This window comes from Homarus americanus, unplaced genomic scaffold (genome assembly GCF_018991925.1).
Source record: "Homarus americanus isolate GMGI-L3 unplaced genomic scaffold, GMGI_Hamer_2.0 scaffold34360, whole genome shotgun sequence".
Taxonomy (NCBI): domain Eukaryota; kingdom Metazoa; phylum Arthropoda; class Malacostraca; order Decapoda; family Nephropidae; genus Homarus; species Homarus americanus.
The window spans coordinates 1,799,497-1,827,448 of NW_024739403.1; the positions used below are offsets into that span (position 1 = coordinate 1,799,497).

Consider the following 27,952-nt stretch of genomic DNA (forward strand, 5'->3'; position numbering starts at 1 on the left):
AAAGGACGAATTTCTTAGTATCTATGACATCAAAGTTAGACTTAAATATAATGGTGTCATCAATAATTTTACTGATTATAAAATAGCTATTCTTGGCTGTAATCCAAGATTTTTAATACATGCAACAACATGACATCACAGAAGTACGACTGCAGCGCCGTCCTAATTCTGGACTACATAAAGTGACGTCACTGTGCCTTGAGGTCTCAGCTAGTATTATTACCGACTATTTTGCACTCATTCCTGTCTTTAGTATATATTGCAGTCTTCTTTGCATGGTGCAATGAGTTTAGTGCAGTTATTCCCAGCGCAGCCTAATGCATAAGCACAAACATGCGATCTAGTTCTCGACTTTTAACTCACATTCGATAAGGAGATACAGTAATCAAACCACATACAATTTAGCACAGTACATTAATATGTTTATACAAATAATACAACCCACAAGAGCAGGAAAATTAATAGCAAAAGAACGAATCCCGTGTATCACAGAAGACATTATTAGACAATGCAGAATAGTATTTACAATTATTTCAAATGTTCATAGAGAAGAAAAACTTACCCGACATTTACGTTACCACCACTTGTATATCACACAACTAAAATATCTCTTATCCATTTTAACACCAAGTGAGGATGGTTTAACTACCCCGTGTAACACTCAGAAACTGTTAATGAAGGTACGGTGCTCTATGATTGGTTGAGAGCGTGAGGTCCTTCACTGCTATTGGTCTACCACCTGAGCCTGGAGCAACACCCTCAGTAGTCATTACCTGCAGCCCTCAGCTTTACCTCTAGTCCGCAATGCAGTAACTGTGAGGTGCTCATTTCTCAGCTCGTTATTACTGGAAGAAATTCAATCACATAACAAGAAAGAAGAGAAAGAGTGGATACACAGGAGCACGTACGAGAGTAATAATTAACAACCGGTAGTTAAAAAAAGAAGAAACCTCTCAAGTATGGCATACTCTAGGACGCTGTGTTCTTCGCTTTATAGAGTTTCTCGTCTTTCTGCGAACACCATTTTTAGGCGAAACCTATCAGGTATGCTTGAGAATCCTTCCCCATTAGGTTAGTGTGTTGGATTTGTCAGGACAACTGACTGAGCAACACGTTATACAACGGGTTAAAATCCGGCTTATGCCAAACGTGGATCGGGTCCGACTAATTACCCAAATGTAGCCAAATATAGCCGGAATGAAGTCAAATAATGGTCCTAGATGATTAAATCGGACTGCCAATCACTTCTCGACTAGTATTTGGTGTCAGAAAGTCACAAAAAATTGGAAAACTTACTTTAATCTGAGTTAATAGATTGTGTGCATGTACCGAGGGGGAGAGCCTGGGTAACCCCTGGGTAATTGGGGTTTTGGGTGGGGGGAAAACACGAAAATGAGTCGTCTAACTTAACCCCTCGCCGGGGAAGCCCCCGAACCCCCGGTAGGCTTAGCTTCAACTAACCTAACCTAACCTATCTTATTAATTTCCAACTCAAAATAATGAGATCTAAATGTTTCCGTAGTTTTAAACTTTGGAGCGTGCCATGTCAGAAAGTACAATACTTTAGTTAGAAGTAGAAGGACCAGGGATAGGTTCAGGGTCAACCTCTGATGCTTGTTCTTTCTAAATTTACAAGGCAATTTACAGTGCGGGCACTCAACAGACGTAGGGAGAACACTGTGATTACGTAGGAATTGGATAGCTTGATCGTCTTTCTTGTAAAACTCGGCAATAAACTTAAAATAATCATAGGGGCATGATTTACACCCAACCTCTACCACGTCCATTGTCACACTGGTCATTGAAATTGAAATCCTTGAGATCCGTACCTTGGCTCCTCCCTTTGAAAAAATTCAAATTTGATTGGTCGAAAAAAATTCGCGTGATGAGATCACTACATCATTGGTCACGACTGGAAGATGTCACGCATGCGTGATGTAAACACGCTCATAATTAGCTCACTTTCACGACGATAACATCTCTCGATTATGCTATTCAGTTCTGGTGTCCTTATTATAGAATGGGTATCAATTCACTGGAGATGGTGCAGTGTAGAATGACGAAAATGATTCTGGGACTTAGAAACCTTCCATATCAAGATAGGTTAACGAAACTAAACTTGCATTTCCTAGAAAGACGAAGAGTGCGGGGAGATATGATATAAGTATTTAATTGGGTGAAAGGAATCAATAAAGGAGATATAGATAAAAGTTGTTATAATATCCGAACAGGATAGGACTCGTAACAACGGATTTAAGTTGGATAAGTTTAGGTTTAGGAGGGAGATAGGAAGGAACTGGTTCACAAATAGGGTGGTGGACGAGGGGAACAAGCATAGCAACTTTGTAGTAAGTGCTGGAACGCTGGAAAGTTTTAAAAGGAGGCTAGATAGATTCATGGATGATAGAGAGTGGTAGTAACTCTCGACAGGAGCTGCCATGCACAGGCCAACCGGCTTATTGCAGACTCCTTATTTTCTTATGTTCTTATGTTCACATAGACGAAGACTGAAAAGTACGCAAAATCAATTAAATTAAATTGTGTCGTTATTATCCATTTCCTCCAGGTATATATGGGGTTCAAAATGGTCAGAATAGGGAGATCTAAATGTTTTAGTAGTTTATAAGTTTAGGGCCTGCTATGTCCGAAATTAAAATAATACCCGATTTTTACCAATTAAATGTTTTAGTAGTTTGTAACTTTCAGGCGCGCTATGTCCAAAAGTAATATGATACCTAATACCAAATACATGTATTTAATGCTTAAAACAATGGAGATAGTCCTTGGGGGGAGATGCTAAAAATGTGCTTTTTCAACTTCCAAATTGAGAATCACGAAGTAAAAAAAAAAAAAAATTATACGTTACTACAACCTAACCTTGACTAACCCTTACCAAGCCTAACCTTACAAATCATAACCTATCCTTACCAATCATAACCTTGCCAAACCTAACTTTACTAATCATAACCTAACCTAACCGATCCTACGTGTTGTCACACAGTGAAGTCACAGAGTGGCTGATGCAGAAAATGACTGAGAGTTCAGAGGGGGCTGGAACGATACTGTACCATCTTCAGCCGATAACTTTCCCCATTGACAAAAACTGACTTCCACAATCAAAATCACTTTTAGGTATTAATCATTTCCACAATTTTAAGGTTTCATTTTCCTCAATTTTTTTTTTTGCTTTTCAATAGAAAACATTCTTAGTAACATAAATAAAGCTCTTTTTTTTTTTACTTTTTTATTCTCATCACGGAATTTGAAAAAATAAATAAATTTTAATGTTTTCACAAAAAAGAGTGTCTTCATTGCATTAAGCATCAGATATTGAGCAAAATGAGACCACAATATTCTGCCAAACTAGCAACAGTAAAGATCCAAATATTAGCCATTTGCAGTAATGTCTGAGAACAGCACTATCACTACAATGAGTTGTTCGATTTCGTTAATATTTCTCACAGATGTTCTTATCATTATACTAAGTGTTTTAAGAGGCAACATTTACTTGATCATTATAGAACCTGACCTAACAAACCAAAGAAATCTACCTAACCCAAGCTAACTTCAAGCCCCCCTGGACCCCTTGTCACATTAAATAGAAATTACTTACAGGTTATTTTGATATTTAGTACCAGTGAAAAGAACTTTGTTGAATCGTCATGATGTAATTTTCATATTTTGGTGGACATGAGAGAACGCTCAGACCGAGAAGGTTAGATGTAAACAAACAGAACAGAGACTTGCATTACACAATAAAATGTTAAATATTTCGCTTATACATAATTAGCGCCAAAAATGCCATTGAAGAAAGGTGTCTTAGATTTGTCAAAATTACCGATTGCAACTATAAAATTCCTGAGATTCGTTAAGTGGCAACAAGTGAAAGATAAAGTTTCATACAGTACATAATAAAATGTTAAATATCTCGTTATATGGATAGAGAAAAATTAAAAAATATAAATAAATAATTATAATCAAAATATAAATTTTTCATCTCTTAAATTACTTACTATAATGATAAGAACATCTGTGGAAAAAATGAATGAAATTGAACAATTCCTTCTGGTGGCAATGCTGTTCTCGAAAATTACCATACGTACTGTATTTTCTTTTCAAGTTTTGTAGAGGAAGTGTTCTTCACATCAAATCGTAAAACTGTTTCAAACTTTTATTTTCCACAATTATTATTTTGTAAAATTATAAGCTTTCTATCACTGCGCTTGCTGACTGCAGTCTCAGCCGTCTTGGCAGAAGCTCAAGCATTTTTCACTCATTCAGATGTTCTTAAAAAAAAAAAGCTGCATTCTTTTGGTGATGCTGTACATATTTATGAATTATTAAAATGAATATAAATTTACAAGTACTTTTTGAGGATTTTGCATACAGTATTTTTGGAACTCACTGTAAAAAGATTTGTGTGCTACTGGCGATTCCTTAGCATTACTCAAGTGACTAATTTCTATAAAGTTCAGGCAAGAGTCACCGTAATTTTTTTTCAGAGCTCTATTAACTCACTGGCATCCATATTTTCTGTGTTCCATCAGTATTTTGGCAAAAACATGTAAACTAATAAAAGTGAAATTTACAAGCAGTTACCACTCCCTGATTTATGGGTTGAATCAAGGAAGTGACATTGGGCAACAGAAACAAGATTCAAATATTAGGGTGCAGATCATAATTATTAAGAGCATAGGATGATCTGAAATTTACAGTGCTCTCAATTTTTATGTGGAGGAGCTTGGGGAAATAGATACATACAATAGGTAGCGATGTACTACACTAAGTGGGTTTGTTCATTATAACAATTATCTCTTTGCAGTCAGTCACAAACAGTGTAACTCTCAAACCACAGTGGGATTTATTGGACTTGGGAACATGGGAAGACCAATGGCTACCAATCTAATAAAGAAGGTGAGATATAAAATATCGCAACTTTATTATTATTTTGAAATGGTTCACTAAGCTGAAGACTTTCAGTTACTTTGATTTACCATATTGAAACTATAAAATGCTACAATATTGTTTTACCATTGCCTGATTACATTTAGTAAATTGATCATTTAGCACATCTTACTAATGAAGCCTTATGTTTTATAATTCTTTTTAAGTGATGGGTGGGAAAAGATGATAAAAAGTCTTCTTAATGGCAACATCTTGGAAAAGTCTACAGCCTGTACATATATTTCCTGTGCTTGTAAGAGACCAGAAAGGAGATGGGTGTTCTAGAGGTGAGGATGACGGACATCCAGGATGTAGGAATGTGCATACGTATTAGCAATACTGTACAGTATTTGTTTTCAGGGTCACAGTGTTGTGGCGTATGATGTTAACGTTGAGGCGATGGAATGTCTGCAGGATGAAGGTGCAAGCATTGTATCCAGCCCAGCTGAAGTGGCCAGTAAAGTTGATAGTATCATCACTATGCTGCCTAATTCACAGCATGTGAGGTCATGTTATACTGGAGAGAAAGGTGTCTTTGAGTAAGTTCATTTGGTGAGGTTGGATTTTTTATTGAGTCAGAATTTTATTACAAATACAGTATAAAAAGTTTATTTGTTTGCTGGTGAATCGGTAAGATCCATTAGTCCCAAGGCCATACAGGTACTCCTCGACTTACGATAACCCGGACATACGACCTCCGTGGTCGTATAAAATATTTTTCACTTTGCGTATTTTCGAGTCCTGACGTTAATGATCACGCTGTGTACTGAAAATTTTTTCGTTTGTAATTCCCTTTAAAATGGCTGTCAAGCGTAAAAGTGAGAGTTCTCGTGGTGCTGAGAAGAAAAAGAGACACCCATTTAAGAATTTCTATGTATTATTTTCGACTTTTCAACTTACGACTAATTCGACTTACGACCTGGTCGTCGGGACGGAACCCCGTTGTAAGTCGAGGAGAGACTGTAATTGTTTTTTTTATGAACCCCCAATCTGTGGTCCTATGTGGGTGAAAAGATGGCAACATAGTATAGGAGGCCTTTAGAGAGGATAGTACAATATTAGACTGGGAGCATTACATGCGAATAGAATGAATGAAGTAGAGAAGAGAAGGGATGCATTTCAAGATCTTGCAATTAGACTAGAAGGAAAGGGGAGAGAAAAATAATCTATGGAAATAGATACATTAAATAGTTTGGTACAGTAGTGTGGTTAGGTGCAGTGCCTTTTAGAGAGAGCAAACAGGAACTGCAAAAAAGCTGTGATTAATTTGGGCAAGGTATTGTGATAGTTTCTGAGTGCATTTTGGTAAACCATGCAGAATAGAAAGCCTAGTGATTTAGAATGTAAAATTTTAATGCAGAATGAATTAAAAGAGGAGGATGAGGGCTTGTATTTGAAAGTACTGTATGTAGTATTAAATGAAAATGGTTTGATGGATATAGAAATTAAAGAGATATTGTGACACTGCACATCCTATCTTGACTTATGGCAGTGAAACTGATTTCAAAAGAATCAGTGCTCTGAAATTCAGTCTAAAGTGATGAGTTTCCTGAAGGCTGCATTATTTGTTTTAAATCTCTTTACTGTGTATAATGATTGGATAAACCAATTTTGAGGCCTTGAATGGAAGGGGAGTACTGTACTGTACTACTGTATAGCAAAACACTTCTTTCACAGAGAAATGAACGATGGGAAAGTGTGTGTGTGTGTGTAGCTGTACCAGCTGCCCTGTGATAAGTGGGAAAAGGCTTGAAAGAATGCATCAGTATTCTAGCAACAGAAAATTGAAGGGATGCCTAATTCTGTCCCCTTGGTTTGAAAAGACCAGACAGGTTCACCTTAATTTGAAAATAATGCATAAATCGATGTGTACTGGTAACATAACACATACACGTACCTATAACCTCTAACTTCGTATCAGAATTTGTTTTATTTTATTTATGTATCCTTGCATTTAGTGGGGTATGCTATAACGAATCTAATTGGTTCTATAACCTTGTTCGTTATAGCATTCGTTCGTTATAGGATTAATCCGTTCCAGGCCCCCAAATACAACCACTTAACAGTGAAAAATATAATATAAAATTGTAAAAATTTTAAAAAAGTGCATAAATATGCATCTAAACCCCTGAAATAAAGAATATCATTAATACTTGTAATACAAAAACAATAAATTAGTAAAAAAAAAAAAATTAAATAATGTTCGTTGTAGGAGTTTCGTTCGTTATAGCATTCTCAATTTTATAGGTAAAACCATTCGTTATAGGAATATTCGTAGTAGGATCCGTTCGTTATAGCATACCCCACCGTATTTGTGTATAATTATATTTATTACATTCATATACCATTTCAAGGCATTAATTTTGTATTCAAAACCACAATCTGAGCTCCATACCACTCCAGACAATATAGCATATGGTAACATTCAGAAATTTACACATTGCTTGGTTCTAAGGTACATGTACTTGGATTTTTTAGCTTTATACTGTACAGGTACACCACCGATTATCTGGGAACTGATGGTCCGGCACCTCCTTTAGTCGGGACAAAATTATGAGGGGGCGCTTAAATTCCCTCCCTCCCTCCCAGCCTGGGTGAAGCTAGTTTTAGGCTTATAGTTTTTATCTTATAAAATGTAGCTGACTAGACTTAGCAAAATATAAATTGCATTGCTGGAATCCTTGTAATGTAGTGATTATGTAATATAGTGATTAATTTGAGTATAAACATCACATAGTTTTCACAAGAGATAAAATTTTTAGTCTAGTGTAGTACAGTACATTTGAGGATAAAGTGTGTACAATAATGTTGCTCAAAATTATGGCATTTTCACATTTAATTTACATTTAATATTTGTTTAATTTAAATTTATAGCAGTCCATGGTGCTTTAGAGACACAGGAGGTGTATAATTAGTGGGTCAGAGGTGTATTGTTGAATTGTTATTACCTGACCTCAGTTGGTCCGGCAAAACGGATAATCCGGCAAGGCTTTGGAACCAAGGGTGCCGCAAAATCGGTAGTGTACCTGTACTTGTATAGTGTTCTTAGCATTGCATGTTCAGTTATAATTACATAAACTTTTGTGTTCGCTTCTAAACACGATAAATGCATTTATTGCGAGCTTTACCTTTCATGTGTGTGTGTGTGTGCATACATGCTTGTTACTTAAGTTAATATTAGCTACTTTTACAATTTGAACAGGACAGTGCAACCTGGGACACTCATTGTGGACAGTAGCACCATTGACCCCAGTGTGTCTAAGGAGTTGGCTGGTGCTGCACTTAAGAAAGGTGCTGTCTTCATGGATGCACCTGTGTCTGGAGGTGTGTTATCCTCTTTCTATACAGAGGTTTTGTGAAGACATTTAATGATTTATAGGCCACCTCAAAGAAATTGGAGGTGAATTGTAAAAAACACTTACAATATTAAACATTACTTGATCGTTTTATCATGCTGTTGTCCAAATACAGTACATGACTTACCATACTGGTATTTACATAGATTCTCCATAATGTGCACTCATCTGGCCTTGGGTATGCCCTGTTACTGCCCTCCCAGTCCCTTGCTCACATTAAGTTTTTGCTTAATCTTCTTTTGATTGACTTACTGTATGTGGAGAGGATTATTTGGACAGAGACTTAAATGGCTGTAGTCACCTCGCATGAAATTGCTGTCAACATCCATTATAATAATATGTATACGATTTTTGTTTTCTGACCAACATGATAGTAAACAAACTTTATTCTTATAAATCTTATGTCTCTTTAATGGTATTTTCTAAAAAAATAAAAATAAATGGTATTATTATTGTTTCATTTGGTTTATTATCTGTAGCACAAGAATATACAGGTGCTCCTCTACTTACGAACGAGTTACGTTCCTGAGGCCTGTTTGTAAGTCCAGCCTTACTCTTGTGGATACCAAACATATTGTAAAAAATTAAAAGATTGTGGATATTTAGTACAGCTATACCCTTTAATACAGCCTTAAAACCTGGTTCACTCTTCTCCTCTTAGGTAATGCTTGTTCTATCTGGAATTTTCTTCAAAATAATCCAGTCTCATCCACATTAAACACCTGTTCTGGCAGGTAACCCCCCTCAGTGATGATGTTTGTATCTCTGAAAGTTTGTAAGTTTAACGTTCTTAAGTAGAGGAGCACCTGAACTTCTTTGAATGAGATTGATTTAAGATTCACTTCTATCTTCTACTTTTTTAACATATCTTGATACTCTTCAGGTGTAAATGCTGCAAAGGGTGGAACCCTCACATTCATGGTTGGAGGAGACGAAAAAGAATTTGAGGCAGCAAAAGAACTTCTATTATCCATGGGCAAAAACATTGTATACTGCGGTGCTATTGGAAATGGACAGGCTGTTAAGATCTGCAACAACATGCTATTAGCTATCACAATGATTGGTGCTGCTGAGACCATGAATTTGGGAATGAGGTATGTTAGATAATATTTCAGTGTTCTAATGTAAGAAAGTGGACTTTTTTATATTAATTTGCTGTTAGGGTTGGAAGAAAGATGGTGGGTGGATACCTAAATAGATGGACAAAGAAGGACAGTTGCAGGATCACATGATTACGTCTTTACATTGTGATTAAGCAGTATGAGCTGTGAAATCATACGAGGTGTGTTTTTTGTTAGGATTATGAATATACCCTGTAGTATACATTGAGTGATGTGTATGTATTCAGATGTTGTAGTACCACTAAGGTGATCATCCTTCTGCAAGCGATCCAAAAATTATGAAAAATCAGATTTTCTAAAAGAAAAATCCTCTGAATTTGGGCAACCTCTAGTTACATCACTGCCTAGTATGAATGATGTGCAATAACATCTACCAAAAAATAACAAATCACAAAAGACCCATTTTCCCTTACCCTGTAGTCAGTTGTAGGTTGATTCTTGTTTTCTATTGTCATCTTAATAGTATTACAGTATGAGCAAATGACATACTGTACAGGGGGCCCCCCAAATTCGCTTGGGTTAGGTTCTCAAAATGGCCGCGATTCGCCAAATCCGCGAATAACATTTGCGGACCTGGGAGGGGGGGGGGGTAAATTTTTACTCGTGTACAAAGAAATGTACATTCCCTTTATGTGTTTGCCCTTAGGACAATTATTTCTTTTGCCTGCAGTATTGAATATGTTGTGTATGTGTGTGTGTGTGTATGTGTATAGACACACACACACACACACACACACAAAACACATACAAATAAATAATATTTGGAAAATCTTCTCACAAATAATCAGAAACAAATTTATTAAAAATGTGACAGTCTACCCTCAAGTCAGTGCTCTATTAATAAAGTACTGTAATAGAGTACAGGCTTGTAGGTAGATTCACATTTATTATAAATTTCTTTGATTATTTGTGAGAGTATTTTCTAGACACACACTGTTGGGTGATTCTAAATAATGCTGGAAATTTTCATATAAATTCATCCACAAATAAAAAAAAAGTTCCAATTGGACGATCCCCATAACTCTTTGCCTGAAACAATAAAAAATAACAATGAGCAAGTTTAAACTACATCTTCACTTGCTTATTGGATAAACCAATTTACACTATTCCTATTTATTGTTGTTGTGACAATGAAAGTATAATAATTTTCTTTTTCCATTTCATCTAATTTATTTAGTCTTATTTTACTGTTTTTGGTGACTACTATTTGCATGCCATCCTAATCTGTCATGTTGTGAAGCATATTGTTGGTAGGATGTTACCAAAACATTTAATAACATGTACAATTACCAACCTCTAGAGGTGACTGGTCTTTGTGCATGATTAAATCATATATATTTTTTTTATATTAGGTGAAAAAATTCATTCATATAAATGGATGAAAACCTCCATTTATAGGATGTAATAAGATAAGTTGGTTGTTCAGTGTTGTGTCATATATAAAGAAAATAAAAACAATTAACTATTTAAAAAAGTGTGATCTTTGATTGCTGATGATCTTTCCAATATTGCTTTTAGCTGCACCAGCAACTCTCAGTGTGACTTTGTGAAGGACTCTTAACTAAATCGCTAAATGAACAATTTACTTATACTTGGGTGCAGAATACGAGTACTGTAATTGGTATGTTTTACTTAAAGCCTACAGAAATATCAAGGCAAGTAAAAGCTTGTATGGGCAACCAGTATTTAGTAGCGGTTATCACATGCCCAAGTATGGTTAGTAAATATCTGAATTACTTCAACCTCCTGGATTTCCAGCAATATCTTTGTCTACTAAAAGGAATAGTTTGAATTAGTATTCTGATCATAATTGTTTAGATAATATTCTTTTCCCTGCTGCAGGTTAGGACTGGAGCCCAAGCTGATGGCCAGTATTATCAGTACAGCCACTGGCCGCTGCTGGGCCATGGAACTGTACAACCCAGTTCCTGGCGTGCTAGAAAATGTACCTTCATCTAATAACTACGAGGTTTGTTTTGAACATGAAATGTATTAGAAATGCTTCCATTTGTTTTCTAAATTGAATTTTGGCATTACCCATAAAAAAAATATTTTAATGATTTTGTTCAGCACTCCAACTTTTTCCTCATATATAGGGTGGCTTTGGAACGGCACTCATGACAAAAGATTTGGGTCTAGCTCAAGATGCGGCGACCAAGACCCTCTCTCCAACACCTCTTGGTTCTCTCTCACACCAGGTCAGTGTAGTCTTATATAGTCATCAATTATCATCATTTTATTGCTTTTTCCACCATGCTTGTTTGGGTTAAACCACAGTTACCTGATGGCATCTCCTAATTAATGTAATTTCTTATAACCTTTCCCTTTGTCATTGTTGGCCTATGTAGTACCCATTGCTGCCTCCCCTCCACATTTTGACTCATGCTCCTCTTGATCCAATTGGTCTCTTCCATTCTCTCCTCATGCCCTAACCATCTTGGTCTGATTCTATGCAGGAACTTCACCAATACTGTACTCTCATTACCTAGCTGTCCCCATAGCTCCTGTCTTTCAGTGTCATGTTACACATTCATCTCACAATTCTCACTTCAGTTTGTGTAAGCCTGCTTACGTCATTCTCTTTCACTGCCTATGCTTCACTGCCATACAACATCACACTTATCACACCAACCACACATGTTCTTCCTTTCCCTCTGAGAGAAGGTCCCCTTGTCATCAATAGAGGTAGGAGCTCTCCAAACATCCTCCAGCCACTCTTGATTTTTGCAACTGGGCAGACTGCAACTCCCTTCACCACCACTGATCTTGTCATCCAGGTAACAGAACTCCTCAACACACTTCAGAGATTTACTCGTATTCCCATTGTTGGGTTTCTCCAGCCTTACTTTGGGCACTTGGTTGCACTTAAAGTTAGCAACATCCCACAGTCTGTCATCTACTCCACTGCATCTCTTCTGTACCCACCTTCCTCACACTGCATTATTGAATTGCTGCCAACACCTTTCTTGCAGACAGTATGTGGCCATTTTCCACTTTATATCATGTGTTTTTCACCCACACCACTAATCAATATTTATGTTTTCACCCCATTCACTCCCAGGCCTTTTGCTGCCTTTCTTTCATTCCCTTTCTTAAATTTCTCCACTGCTTCTTCAGTACTATATGCAATGTGCACTAAGTCATCAGCATACAACAAATCCCAGGACAGGCCAGCTTAGTCCAATGATATTACCTCTAGCACAATGATAACTAGAAGTGGACTCAAGACAGACCCCTTATGGACTATTATTACCTCACTCCTCACCATTTACATTCACAGAGGTTTTTGAGTCCTCATATACCACTCAAATAAGGTACTCATTGACTCCTAACTTTCACATTCCCCACTTTACTATTTCACATGGAACCTTGTCAAATTCCTTCTCTGTGCATACAAAGTTTTTGTAACATTGCTTTAGGAGTAAATAACATTGCTAGATGCTGTGACAACAATTGGCCAAATTTGGGATTTGATATAGCTACTGGGTCCAGGTGTAAAATGGAAGAGAAACTGACAGAAAGAGTAGTAGATTAATTATTACTATAGAACTGTACTAGAATTTGTGTTTGCACTATTGTGATGTACCCAGCTGCAGATGGGCACCTAATTTTACAATTGGGAAGTGAAAATTGTTGAATGTTGTGTTGGCCACACTATCTTCTTGTTTATTCAACGCATATTATACAGTGTGTTGTATCCTCACTATCCCCATGGGACATATCTCTCTCTCAAAATATAAGGAATACAGGGTACTGTAAAAATAATAGATTAATGTATCAATACTTAGATTTACTTGAAACAACTTTCACAAAATGATTGACATTATATTTATCACAAAGATTATTCTTTACATTACACTACTATAGAGTAAGGAGTAATTCTAATACTGTATACTGTTTAGTTACACAATGATTATAATGATTTATGTTTTTCAAGATTACTGACCAATTATGTGTATTATAAATTTCTTCAGATTTACCGACTAATGACCAACTCTGGCTTAGCTGAGAAGGACTTTTCGTCCGTGTTCCAGTTTCTCCAAGAACAACACAAGAAATGAAGTAATAGTTCAGTATGTGTTGGTAGATAGTGCATTCTGGGCTATTTGTAATTTTGTGTACTGAATTCCACTTGTACTATAACTTGTAAAAAGGTTTATTTAATAATTATTATGTTATGGACTTGTAGCGGGAATAAATAGAGATGAATGAAATTGGCATATTATATCTCGGGTATTTCTATGGTACAGTACTGTATTTATTTTTTTCTTCACAGTTTCCTCTTGTTATATTACTCTGATTAATTTAATGATGTTACTGTGTTTTCTTAAACATTCATGTAATTTCAAGCATTTTCTGTCTATTATTCCTTACTATGTCTCTGGTAATATTTCATAGTTCAGAAGTTATGAAGATGACCATTTAATTTCTTTTGATCTCATTTTCTTCCAAATGTATTTTTCACTTCCTTCCATACTTTTCCCTATTAGAAATGTTATTTTTATCTTACTTAATTTTAGAAATAGATAACATCATGTACAGTAGGGTTTCAGAGTATACGTGTATCCATAGTACCCGACCCCATTTATACGCGTCTGACCCCCTGAACCACCCTTACACTTGGGTCATGCTCTTGCTGAGTGGCTGAACTGTGTCACGTTGCCCAGAGGCTGGTTTAAGTGAGAAAGGAGCTATTCTTTGTACATAAAGTAATATATACTTTATCAGTGAATGTGAGGAATAAATAATGATAATATGTCCTAATAAATAAAATCTAAGGAAAAAGTACTGTGTTGTCATTAGCAATCATTTCACTATATACAGTACTGGAGACATGTAGCAGTTGATATCCCGCACACTGTTCCCCCCTCCCCTGCACGAAGAAATGTTTATTTCCTTTATGCTTTTGACCTTATGGTAATTATTATTATTTTATTTTTTTTGCACATTCTGTTTGAAAGATTGTGTTTGCATGTAACAGAGTGAAAAAAAAAATAAGAAAATTACGTATATCTACCCGAAGTTACAAGTAGAAAAATAACGATAACATGACTCTGGGGTCCTTCTCTCTCTTGCACTGGTTCTGTGAACATCTCCGAGGCATTTGCACTGGTAACGTTTTTCTCTACTGGTGAATTAGTGGCAGTACTCATGGTGATGATTGAAAAAAAAAATGCATACTGTGAGAAGTTTTGAAGAAAAAGTCAAGATATTGCTACTTTACTAAGGAGTGGCGTATCGAACTCTGAAGTTGCGTGCCGGTTACCTTAGTATAAAAAAAGGGTTATGCGTATTCAGGGAGGACCCGAATTCGCATTTATTTGGGGATCCCAGGATTGTAACCCTCGTGTACTCTGAGACCATACTGTAATTTATTTTTGTTATATTATTCTTAGCATTGTTACTTAATACAGTCAGTGAGATGGATCATTAGGGGAATTGAGAAGGGGCGTGTGGTATACAGTACTGTACTGTATACAGTATTGTCCGGGAGTAAAACTGTCACCTGTTCTGTGTAGTGCCTAGCTGTCAGGGTTTTTGTAGCAAAGAGACATCATCACTTTAATATAAAACCTGCTTCCTCTTGGCACACACACACACACACACATACTATGAATAGATTCTCCACTGACAACTGATGATCATTTCCACCAGTAATATAATGTACACAACAACTGTCTCTTCATAAATGCAAGTTTCTGGAAAGTCTCAGTATAAGCCATAATTTTAGGCAACTTTTGTTTGTTTAACAATTAAATGTGAATTATGTCAAAAAATCTTAACACAAATACTTGTATAAAAAAATATGTGCAGATCATTCAGGTCACTGCCATTTCTCTATGCTCTGCAGTGTTTAACCCTTTCACTGCATTGTCCAATGTCATAATTATTCCCAACAAGTGTCATTGTCACCAAAAAATCAAAGTGCTAATTTGAGCTTTTTTATTACTTTTACATTACAGTATGAGAAGAACATGAAGTTTCCATATCTGGCATAAAAATTCCTTTGAAATGTGGGTAGCTAGTGGAAATGTTTTTTATGAACAATATTTAAAAATAATAATAATAATAATTTGTTACTTGGGTATTCTGCAGGTTAAGTGGTCTGAGGAAATCAGATGTTGTCAAAATTGCCTCCAGAAGCATGGATCATGCCCCTCAAGCAAATTATTCATCACTCGAAATTCATTTTTCTTGTAAGTTATAACCAGGTTTTGAGGTCCAATATTGGTACCTCACCTGGAATCATTTTGGGTGAAACCAAACAAAACAGACAATACAAACACATTTATTTCAATAAACATATCAAACTTGTATATTTTCACTTATTTTGTAAACCATAAAAAAAGCATTTTATAAACTTCCTTGTAAGGAAGTGGCACAACCCTTCCCAAAAATCATCTTCCATCTTACACTCATGGTTCTGTAAAAAGAGACAAAATCTGTACTAACACCTCCAATAGCAAGTAACAAAAAATACCAGTAATAATACTGTAGTCAGTAAAAATATGCCTTGGTTACTACAAAATATTCATTTTCCCCTTTACATCACTGCAAAAGATGGGAAACCAAAAACTGTAGTAGTTCAGCAGTATTCGTTCTTTTATATATATTTTTGTAAGTGATGTACTTACACTGCCTGTCCTCATATAATAGAATAAAAACTTGCCTTATTTATTGGGATGATAGGCGATAAAAAATATAATTTGACAGTTGGCAATAGCTGGGCTTAGGCTTCTGGCATTGTCTGCAACTCTGCATATTTGTGTCGTACTTGAGCCTTTTGTTGAAAGATGGCAGCACAACCCAGGGCTGGCAGTGCATTGAAACTCTTGGAACAGTTGATTCAAGTAGAGAGTAACAAAATGATTTTGACCATGGACTACAGTAGATTTTTGTGGTGAGCACGATAATTTTCAAATCAACTTCAGTCTATATGCACAGTGAAAGGGTTAAAAGATTTGCATAAAAATGTGTAGGTTGTAAAAAGTTATTCAATTGTAAAAATTAACCCTGAGTTTGGTGGTGAATTGTGTCACTTAGAATGCTCTCTAATTTTTACAAGTGGGGCTGTAAACTTTAGTAATACTGTAAATCTTTATGGAGAATTCTGCCATAGATGTGGGAAATTAACAAGACACAGATGTTTGAATTAGTATTTAGTTTAAATAGGGGTATGAGTTAAGGAGATACATGTCCAGGGTACTCTGCAATTGTAAAGTTTAGCGTTGCTTGTAAACTTTTGTGTCATTGCTAGTCAAAATTGCAGGTGGTGTGGAGTTGTTGCCTTTAAATGTATGGGAACAAAACTAAGCTTGTAATATATGGATCTTATGAATACTGTACAGTATTAATAAAACAGTTGTTTGGGTAGTGCATCTCTTTATACAGTATATCCAGTTAATGTGTTACCATCATTGCTCAGGTAGAGTGGCTCATCCAGTCACTTCCATGCCAGTGTTTTGCAATGCACTTCCTTCCTGACACTAATCCATATTCTTGTGTCACTATGTTTTGACTCATAAGTTGAGCATACATGTACTGTAAAACTGCAAATTTCAATAAAGTAGGGGAGAGGTGATGAGATTCATGATACTGTACAGTGGTTTCTCGGTTAACGAGCACAATTCGTTCCAGCAGGTTGCTCGTTAACCGAAAAACTCGTTAACCGAAATTGTTTCAATGGGTTTTTGGGTAATTGGTTCCAGCTCACTGAAAATTGCCTAAATTCAACAAAAAGGTAGAAAGTACACTTACTTTGAGGTGTGTATGTAGAAGGCTCCTGGATGATGATGATGATGATGGGAATTAGAATGGGGGTGGAGGAGAAGGGGGAAGAGAAGGCATTGGGGTGGAAGAGAAGTCACCCCATGGCACCATTTCACCCATAAAATTTTAGTTCTCTTGGTGTAATTCAAGATTATTTTCTTTAAATCAACACTGCACTGCATTATATATTGTCAATATGTAAAATAAATTTCAAAATGACCAATAATTTGCTTGGAAACACAGAAAAAAGCGTTTAGTTGAAGAGAGTCTCAAGCAAGATGTTACCTCCACTGAAAACAGAGAGAGACTAACGCCTGTCTGGTGTGTTAGGCTGGATGGCACGCCAGAAACTAGTTTCTTTACCTTCAATTATGTTCAATAATTGTTAAAATGACTATTAAAAAGTTAATATTAAACTTATAAAATTATTGAATAGTATAAACTTCTTGATATTTACTAAAATAGTAAGGAATTTAAGCCCTAAAACTGATTACTGTATTGGCGGACTAATATTACAGCTGGTGGACCGCCAAATGCAAGCGAAAACATGTTGAAGTCGGCTCGTAAAAAACTCGTTAATCGAGGGATTGCTCATTAACCTAAGTTAAGAATCTTATGGAGGGTAAATCGTTAACCGAGGGATCACTGTACACAGGTATTGAAGTACAGTACAGTACTGTATTCAAATTTTTTTAAACATGCTGTACTCTCACTTTTGTTCTACACATTTATTATTAATTTCCCCTTCCTCTTCTACTTTCCTCGCTCACTTTCATGCATCTTTATTTGTACTGCACCATGTCTTCTTTGAACTGGCCCAGGCTGTCTGCTTTCTCTATTTATTCTTCACCCATTCCTTTCTTTATTCCAAATACTGTAAATCCCCAAAGATTTTCAAACTGTGTTTACTCCTCATCCTCTATGGGCAGTCTTATCAAAATTTCATCTGTCATTTTAATTTTGTATACCTGTGTTTCCTCTTCAAACATACTCAGGTATAGTAAAATCTGCCACATCTTCTGGCTCACATGTTGTCAAGCTCCTAGATATCTTTGATCTTGGGACTGAATTCTCAGATATGTACATTATTCTTGTCTTAATAAGGGGTGAAAGATTGCATTTGGACTTCACGATATAAACTTTTGAGATTCTGATCCTTTTTACTCTTTTAATCTCTTACCATCATCCAGCTGTCCCTAATACATACTACAAGTCTCTTCTCTTGTACACTACCACCTTAATTATAAAAAATAATTTACTTTTCACCCTCCTCACCATATACACTCCACTGAATAATTTTACATATACTGTACAGTAATTCACAAGCCTTGCTCAGTGAATATTCTACTACTGTACGACCTTGGACTTCCCTCCTCCCTTTCCATATATTTTTAATATTTGCTACAGTCTACTTGAATCACCTCTTAGGCTATACAGTATATTGTTGCCAAGTCAATTTAATCCAAACAACTACATTTACCTTTTCTACAAACATATCCTTCCATAGAGCCCCTTCTGTATCTCTTTAAAGCATTTTTTATTCTCTTAACCACAATCTCGTTTTATGCTTTCCTTCTTTTAGCTAACAAATTGATCCATCTAAAGACTTACATGCATTCAGTCTCAAGTTTGTGACATCATACAGTAATGCATGATGTTAACTGGAAATGTAGGTTTCAGTAAATGTTGGGTCGAGAAGAAAGTTTTGTTTTATATGTGATCGTGGATAGATATTTAACTCCATGTTTGTTACATAGTGTTAAATAATTCTTATGGCTAGAAGGTTAAGTGATTTATTAATTAAATATTCAAGAGAGGAAAATTGAAAATGAAAGAATGTAACAACTGAAGTTTTAATGTTGGAAAAAGAGGAGACAGGTAACTAGATTAGCTGGAGGTGAGGAATTGACTCAAATTTGGGGGATTTGTGTATACATACAGTACTGTAATACTATGTAATAATATTATATATTCGGATGTGAAATTTGATTGTAGTTTGATGCAAGTAAGAAGAATTGAAGTAGTTGCATGTAACTCATGATTGGAAAGGCAGATGTGGAATATGCAAGAAGCTGCATGAAGAATAATTTATTTCTTCCCTCTGTGAAGTTTCAAGGTTCCAAAAACAGATAAAATTTATTACAGTATAAGGGGTGATGAGAAGAAAAGTCCTACTTATATTCTATGTACAGTAGCTAAAACAACTATCTGTGCATACTTTGTTGGAAACAATGTGAGACCATGGACGATAAATATTGGTATATGAGGGCTGTCACTAGTCACACGTAAAATTTTGGAGCATATCGATCCCCACCTGCACAGATACTGTAGTTGTTTTAGCTACTGTACATTAGGGACCAGAATCCTAAGGATGTAGGAGATACTGGAGGAGTCATGTAATGATGCAGTGTTTTCCCAGCTGTAATAATTCATTCTCAGAAAAGTTTACCGCAGCTCAGTGGGGGGACACAAAAATAGACCAAACTTAGGACTAGAAGGAACAAGTCTGAAGCCAAGGTTTGCTGCATGATGTGACAGTGTGAGAAGTACATTGGCTGTAAATATGATTAGCACAGGTTATTAAGTGTTAGAGTGTAGGAATGAAAATATCCAAGAGATAACAAACCCGTGATAGATATGGTCAATGAAATAGACAAGCAATAGGTCAGGTGAAAACAACAGATGGAAGAGTTTCTAGAAAGTTTTTTGTAGGAATGGTAAAAACAGCCCAAGAACATTTAGAGTGGAAGACTGTGGTCACCAGCCCTCAGATCATATGAGGAAGGAACTCTGATAAAGGTTCAGCTGGAAGGAGAGTGTCAGAAAATTTTGATGAAATAAATACAAGCAGTGTGTAAGTAATGTCTCCTGATCATGGAATTTGTTGTTTATGCCCAATATGATTCAGGTGTGATTAAGAATTGGTTTGTGAGGAGAATGATCCTCAGAGTTTGATTTACTGGTAAGGTACTTGGTGGCTGTGTCTCAAGAAAATGTAGAAGACAAAGTTGAACAGACCTTCACCACAAAAAAACCTTAAGGACTGCAGCATTATTTATCATTTCATCACTTATCAGAGTGTTATATTTTATGCTTTTATGCAATGAGTGTATCCTTTAGTAACCTTATGGTTTCAAGATTTAGAGCAGATTAAAAAAAATCTTTGTCTTTCAAGGGCTGAATTGTGTAATATTACATATGACTTGGACACCTGATCTGATCAGTGCTGTGCTTCAGTGTGCTGTAGTTCGAGGTGTGGGGTACGTTATGTTTTTCAGAAACCTCCTCGCCCTACAGGACCTCTGAGCAAGCTTTTCCACCTAGTCACTCCTAAGCACTGCGCTATACAACAATATATATACAAAAAGCGCATTGTGAGTTTCTATTCTACCTCATTCCTGAGTGTGAGATATCTACATGTACATAAATTTGTGTGCCCATACTAAGATAATTGACAACTGGCCACATACAGTACGCCACAAATGGGATGGAGAAAGGAAACTCACAATGTGCTCACTGTATATATATTGTATTGGATGTACAATGCAGCTTGGTGCTGGGAAGTGGCAGCGTGGTTACAAGCGTGATGTAGAGAGAGCTGGTTGGTGAGGGTGCTCAGAGGAGGACAAGCTTGTGGGTTGCCAAGCTCGCCGGCGGGAGCAAGGACCGCCAGGCAGGCGGAGGAGGAGGAGGTGTTGCTGGCTGGTTGGTGTAGGTAGAAAAGAGAGAGCTGGTTGGTGAGGGTGCTCAGAGGAGGACAAGCTTGTGGGTCGCCAAGCTCGCCGGCGGGAGCGAGGACCGCCAGGCAGGCGGAGGAGGAGGAGGTGTTGCTTGCTGGTTGGTGTAGGTAGAAAAGAGAGCGATCACCACGAGGTCAGGTCTTAAATAGCGGGGGTAGGCGTGGCTTAATAGTTGACCCCCGCTCCGTGGGCGGCGTTGGTTGACCTAGACCACGAGGCATACACTGTGGAATTCGCGGGGTCGGCTACTCAGCGACAAACAGCGTTTGTAGGGGAGAAATCCACTACAGGGGCACCATTGCACCAGCAGAACTATATTATGAAGCCTGCAAGAATTTATAAGAAAATTGGGAAATATTTAGGGTTCTTTGTCAGTGAAATTAATGAAAATATGTAATAACTTGATACAACTTCATAGTAAGAGAGAGAGGAACTGCGCATTTGTCCCGAGTCTGTCAAGTACAGGACATGTGTATTTACCCCAGACCGGACCCAGAGAGAGAGCCAGCCTTCACACTGGGGTAAATAAACACGTCCTGTCCAACAGTAAATGTAAAATGTATGTCACTGGTAACAGTTAGACGTGTAAATCTGCAAATAAGTGTACAGCATACAGGTATATGAGATTTTTTTCTTGAACGTCGATCCAAAGTTTTGGTGCCCTTCACTATACGGTATTTACAAGGAAAATTGTGGCCCACAGCCAACAAAAGGTTGGGGACCACTGCTCCACAATATTACATTCAGAATTACTGTGGATGATTTATGATGCAGGAGTAATTTAAGATTTCTAAAAACAAATTAAGTGATTGTAGATGAAGGCTGATTTTGCATGTGAAATACAGTAATGCTATATGATGAGAGTGAAATTACAAGAAACATATTAATGATATGCTTAAGGTAAAGGTGCTGAGAGAAAGATCCATATACCTGAATGGTAATAAGATGTGAAAATGTACAAGTACAACACATTTAAAAAAGTCTGTGCCCTACTTATGAGCTACATGCAAAGAACTGGATAAGATAAAGGAAAATAAAAGAAATAGAAAGGACAAGCCAGAGTAGAAGAGAGGGTGTTTGGGTACATTGAAAATCAATTGTATGGGAGATGTATTGTGGCCTTTCAGCACTTACCTTAATCTGTCAGAACTTGTGTGTGTGTGTGTGTGTGTGTGTGTGTGTGCATGCATGTGTTTATCTCTGTGTGTGCATGTGTGTATCTGTGTGTGTACAGTAATCTGCCATCATGGTGGGGCTTTGGAGTATCTCTCCACAACTCCGATTTCTTATTTGTATACAAGACTCCTTCCTTGTGATCCTTCCCCAAGTCTAGTAGGATGTGGTCCTTCCCCAAGTCTCCTTCCTTGTGGTCCTTCCCCAAGTCTCCTTCCTTGTGATCCTTCCCGAAGATCACTTCCTCGTGATCCTTCCCCAAGACCCTTTCCTTATGATCCTTCCCCAAGACCTCTTCCTTGTGATCCTTCCCCAAGACCTCTTCCTTGTGATCCTTCCCGAAGACCTCTTCCTTGTGATCCTTCCCCAAGACCTCTTCTTTATGATCCTTCCCCAAGACCTCTTCCTTGTGATCCTTCCCCAAGACCTCTTCCTTGTGATCCTTCCCGAAGACCTCTTCCTTGTGATCCTTCCCCAAGACCCTTTCCTTATGATCCTTCCCCAAGACCTCTTCCTTGTGATCCTTCCCGAAGACCTCTTCCTTGTGATCCTTCCTAAAGACCTCTTCCTTGTGATCCTTCCCGAAGACCTCTTCCTCCTGACCTGATCCTTCCCCAGAGATCCTTCCCCAAGACCTCTTCTTTATGATCCTTCCCCAAGACCTCTTCCTTGTGATCCTTCCCGAAGGCCTCTTCCTTGTGATCCTTCCTAAAGACCTCTTCCTTGTGATCCTTCCCAAAGACCTCTTCCTTGTGATCCTTCCGAAAGACCTCTTCCCTGTGATCCTTCCTAAAGACCTCTTCTTTGTGATCCTTTCCAAGTCTCCTTCCTTGTGATCTTTCCCAAGACCTCTTTCTAATAATCCTTCCCAAGAACCCCTTCCTTGTGATCCTTCCCAAAGACCTCTTCCTTGTGATCCTTTCTCAAGGCTCTTTCCTGGTGATTATTATCAAGACCTCTTCCTTGTGATCTTTTCCAAGTCAACTTCATTGTGATCCTTCCCGAAGACCTCTTCCTTGTGATCCTTCCCAAAGACCTCTTCCTTGTGATCCTTCCCAAAGACCTCTTCCATGTGATCCTTCCCAAAGACCTCTTCCATGTGATCCTTCCCAAAGACCTCTTCCTTGTGTTCCTTCCCAAGTCTCCTTCCTTGTGATCCTTCCCAAAGACCTCTTCCCTGTGATCCTTTCCAAGTAAACTTCCTTGTGATCCTTCCTGAAGACCTATTCCATGTGATCCTCCCCAAAGGCTTCTTCCATGTGATCCTTCCCCAGACCCCCTCCTTGTGATCTTTCTCCAAGACCCCTTCTAATGATCCTTTCCCAAGACCCCCTCCCCGTGATCCTTTCCAAAACCCCTTCCTTGTGATCCCTCCTTATGAACCACAACTACTCTCTCTCCTCATCCCTGTTTTTCTGCTCCTCATTTTCTTCCCCCATTAGCTGTTTCGCAGAGTCATTTTAGGTTAGTGGTCGCCTCCTGGCAACACCCCCGAAGATTTCACCTCCCGTCCTCCCCTACTCTCTCCCTCCTACTCTGACGCTGCTGCTCAATACTTTTAATTAGTTACCTGTTCGTGTTTATTTTCATTTTAGTTCTAGTTTCCTTTCTTTTTGTCTTCATTATTTATTTTCATTTTCCTATGTTGTTTTCTGTTTCTTAATATTATTCCATTAAATTTCTTTGTATTTCCTTTTCCCTGTTTGGAGTAATGTCACCCCGTTTGGTCCCCAAAATATGCAAGGGGTCCTCAACCTTTATAGTTACCTATTTGGCCACATTACAAACAAGAAAACAACAATTGGCTGCAGCTATCATGCAGTGTAATTATGCAGCATATATACAGGGTATATTCATATCAGAAAAATAAAACATGAAATTTGGAATTGCGAAATATAAAACTAAAGCATATATTCAGACAAGTACTGGTATAATTGAAAAAAAATTTAACTCAATGGGTGGCAAATTTGTTTCACATTAAGCAATACAAAGGAAACGAGTTAGACTCATGAAATTTGAAACTGAATATCGTTTACAATTTTTCAAATTTAGTCAAATCTGCTTTCGTAATTTCATTTGCGTGAGTCTTAGTGAGCTTTGAGGAGTTTGAGCGGTAAAATACTGTACAGTACTTGTTCTTTATATCAGTCTGCTGGCAATGGTAGGCTAATACACACGTTGAAAACACTATGAAATCTCCTCGTTTCAATGCTACTCTATGCACTTTTTTCTTCAGAAGTTCAACAATGACTGCAGTTTTGTGAGTTTCAGGCCATTAATCTGCAGGTCCAAGAGCTACAACTATTCATCAGCAAGATTTCCTTCATCAATACATGGCTGGTTGGAAAATGGCTTATGTGAGTCCTGTCTTAAAGAAGGGCGATCGTCGCTCCACGAATAACTATAGACCGGTGAGCCTAACCAGCATAGTGTGTAAAGTACTTGAGAGCATTATAAGAGATGCCATGATGGAACACCTACTACAAAAAAAACCTTGTAAAGGATTGCCAACACGGTTTTATGCCGGGGCGCTCCTGCTTCACACAATTACTCAAGGTACTGGATATTTGGACCCAAATTCTGGAACAAGGTGATAATATCGACAATATATACCTAGATTTTGCCAAGGCTTTCGACAGTGTACCCCATGAAAGGCTGAAAATTAAACTGCAAGGGTACGGGATTCGGGGAAATGTCCTAGTGTGGATCGGAGACTTTCTTCATGACCGCAAGCAGTGTGTGTTGAGATTAAAGCACGAAATCATCAGGTGTACCCGTCACAAGCGGGGTACCACAGAGGAGTGTATTGGGCCGCTGCTGTTTGTTTGCTTCATAAATGGCACGCCTAACACTGTACATTCCCCCATACAAATGTTTGTGGATGAAGCCAAGTTATTTCGGGAGATTAAGAACCAAAACCAAACAGACTGTGAATAGCTGCAGAAGGATCTCTGTGAGCTTCAAGAATGGTCGAAGAAATGGCTGCTAAGATTCAATGTCACAAAGTGTAAAAGGATGCACCTGGGACGTACCAACGGTAAGGAGGCGTATCACATATCCCAATGGGACGAAGAAACTGCATTAATTGAGACAATGTGAAAAGGACCTTGGGGTGTATGTTGACAATGAGCTGAAGTTCTGGGGACATTGCGAGAAGAAGGTATCTGAACCTGCTCCAGTGTTGGTCAAGTCTAGCCTTGAAAGAGCTCACACTCGGTACCGTCACAACACTCTCTGGCAGATTGTTCCAAGGGTTCACAACTCTCACTCCGAAAAAGTTACCCCTCACAGTTTTCTGGACTTGCGGCTTCTTCAACCTTGAGCTGTAACCTCTTGTGGGGTGAGCGTCCGCCAGCTCCAGGTAAGGACACTCGACTTTGAGGTGTTTATACACCTCAATTAGGTCCCCCCTTGCCCATCTGTAGTATAATCTAGGCAATTGCAGGCGCTCTGATCTCTCAGGGTAGCTGAGGTGTCGGAGTGCTGGCATCAGCCTGGTGGTCCTCCTTTGGACATTTTCAATCAACTGACAGTCACTAGCATATCTCGGGGATCAGACGGGGAAGCACCTCACTCATGAAGATCGTTACGAGGGACGGACCGTCTAGATATTTGAACGACCTTCTTAAGTTATAAGACCTAATAATTGAGTTGCCTGATTCACCTTCTTCTCGCAATGGCCCGAGAGCTTCAGCTCATTGTCAACATACACCCCGAGGTCCTTTTCACATTGTCTCAATTAATGCAGTTTATTCGTCCCGTTGGGTTTCGGTGAAGTCGACGGAGTAAAAGTAAATTGCCCCTAAGGAAAAATATGAATATTAAGCTTTAATTTGAGCAAGTGAAGCAGACGAAATTGAAAATAGAAGTCCGAGTTGATGGTTTTGATGGTAGGCGGCAACGGCAGGTTGTTTATGTCAAGGCTTCTAGATGTCCGCCTGGTTTAATCGCCTGCTCAAGACGGCGGAGGGTCGCTGGGAGCTGCTCAGCCACGCCCGACTCAACCCACGTCAACATCTGCCCACCTGTGTCCCTCTTCCTCCCTCGAACTACGGTTCTTGTTGTTGTTTCTACTGTTCTATAGTTCCTGTTGTTTTATAGTTCTTGTTTTACTACTTTTGTTACTACTGCTTCCCCATAGTTCCCGTTCTGTTGCCCTTCTATAAAATTATCCTGTCACTTGTAGTACTGGTACTGCTGTTGCTTCTGCTGATCCACGCAACTGCTGCTCTGTAGTTCCTGTAACCCATTGCTAATAATGTTATTGCTGGTTGCTACAGCTCAACAGGTCGTGTTTCTGCTACTTGTTGCTGTGTAGTACCCAAGAAATACAGAGGACTGTTCTTTGGTCGTTCCTCTTATTGCTGCTTAGTGGTACCAATTGGCTGACGTCATAAAAAGTACAAACCAATCAGCCCATACCATGAGCACATACTATGGTAGGTATATAACGACCAATCACAAAACAGCATTGGACGTAATTTACGTAATGACAAATCAGCTGAGCATATTCACCCATTGTGTATTTTGAAACAAGTCTCGAGAATGATCACTATGTTGATATTGCCCCATGAGTACGATGATAATCCCAAGAGTAATATACCATTATGTCTTGAGTAAGATGACGCACACAATGAATTATGCTTGTTAATTCAAGTATATATATATATATATATATATATATATATATATATATATATATATATATATATATATATATATATATATATATATATATATATATATATATAGGGTATCAGGAAATATAGTGATGACCCGGAAGCGTATACCTTCGCGTTCTTCATTGTATTTGTTTACGACGGTGATAACTTATTACATTAATTAAAAGATCGTGCCCGAGGTTCTAAGTAACATGTAAATATTTTTGGAACCTCCGCGCGTACACGTGTGTGTATACAATTACGTTAATAGTGGGTTTGTTTGCTTGCCTAAAAATAAACGTCATGCCAGCATCTAAGAAAATGTAATTACCAGGTAGACACCTCTTAAAATAAAACCATACAATATAAAATCTCAACCTCACTGCCATCACTAGGATCTACAGCAGTGGTTCCCAAACTGGGGGGCGTGAAGTGGGTACAAGGAAGGCGTGAAGCCATCTGCCAAAATTGGCTCGAAAAGAATATAATGAAGAAACTCTTTCAGAAGTAACTCTCTCTCCGTTTGAATCTTCCACATATCCGTGCAAAACCAAAGTATAGCAGTCACCCCAATTCGTTTTCTATCATTTCATATCTCTCTCCTTACGCGTCTTATACATGTCATGATACCATACTGACTCTCACGCCACTCGTATCTTTCACAAGGAGTTATCTGATCCTCAACAATACTAAAATATAATTATAATAAAAAATAAAATCTTTGTAGATTTTACATACAACAATATAAGGGGGGGGGGGGCGTGAGGACTTCGCAAAAAGTAAAAAGGGGCGTCATGTTAAAAAGTTTGAGAACCATTCTACAGGAACTTGTAAAAAAAAAACATTGACGCACTAACGATCTGGAGAATATCGGTATACAGTATGTTCACGACTTTATACTTAGGTTCAAAAAGTGCCAGTCTCCGCAGTTCATGCTGACGTTCACGTCTAGGTTTGCCGCGATATTAAATTCTGCTAAAGTTCACGATCAAATTATTGGAGAGCTCGCGCACCGTGTTATCGATGGCCAGGTTAGTCGGGGGGGGGGGGATTGGAGTCACTCACAAGACTTCACAGTCGGGCCGTCGCAGCTGTCCATATACCTTGTCAGCTGCTCCTGCTCCAGCTACCACTGTTAACGTTCCTTCTTCTGCTATTTTACTTGCTATTGCGCCTGTTTCAACTGC

General features: G+C 37.9%; 1 protein-coding gene across 3 annotated transcripts; it reads left to right on the forward strand.

Annotated features, from left to right (window-relative positions):
• The first annotated feature begins 716 nt into the window (after positions 1-716).
• LOC121874704 (3-hydroxyisobutyrate dehydrogenase, mitochondrial-like) lies at positions 717-16,795 on the forward strand. 3 transcript variants are annotated; one of them, XM_042378958.1, is made up of 9 exons: positions 717-1,044; positions 4,823-4,914; positions 5,305-5,483; positions 8,147-8,268; positions 9,184-9,394; positions 11,264-11,390; positions 11,518-11,619; positions 13,396-13,483; positions 15,518-16,795. In XM_042378958.1, the coding sequence occupies exons 1-8, from the start codon at positions 960-962 to the stop codon at positions 13,480-13,482; spliced, it is 1,005 nt and encodes a 334-aa protein (XP_042234892.1). In that variant the 5' UTR covers positions 717-959; the 3' UTR covers position 13,483; positions 15,518-16,795. The 3 variants fall into 3 exon arrangements, with proteins under 3 accessions (XP_042234892.1, XP_042234891.1, XP_042234893.1); XM_042378957.1 differs by having other exon boundaries at positions 13,396-16,795; XM_042378959.1 differs by lacking the exon at positions 717-1,044 and adding an exon at positions 3,009-3,132 and having other exon boundaries at positions 13,396-16,795.
• The last annotated feature ends 11,157 nt before the right edge of the window (positions 16,796-27,952 follow it).

Bases quoted from the DNA above. Each gene is read 5' to 3' on its own strand.
- LOC121874704 (XM_042378957.1), top strand. From the start codon at position 960: ATGGCATACTCTAGGACGCTGTGTTCTTCGCTTTATAGAGTTTCTCGT. The intron at 5,484-8,146 runs GTAAGTTCATTT...CAATTTGAACAG, and splicing joins GGAGAGAAAGGTGTCTTTGA to GACAGTGCAACCTGGGACAC. The intron at 8,269-9,183 runs GTGTGTTATCCT...GATACTCTTCAG, and splicing joins GGATGCACCTGTGTCTGGAG to GTGTAAATGCTGCAAAGGGT.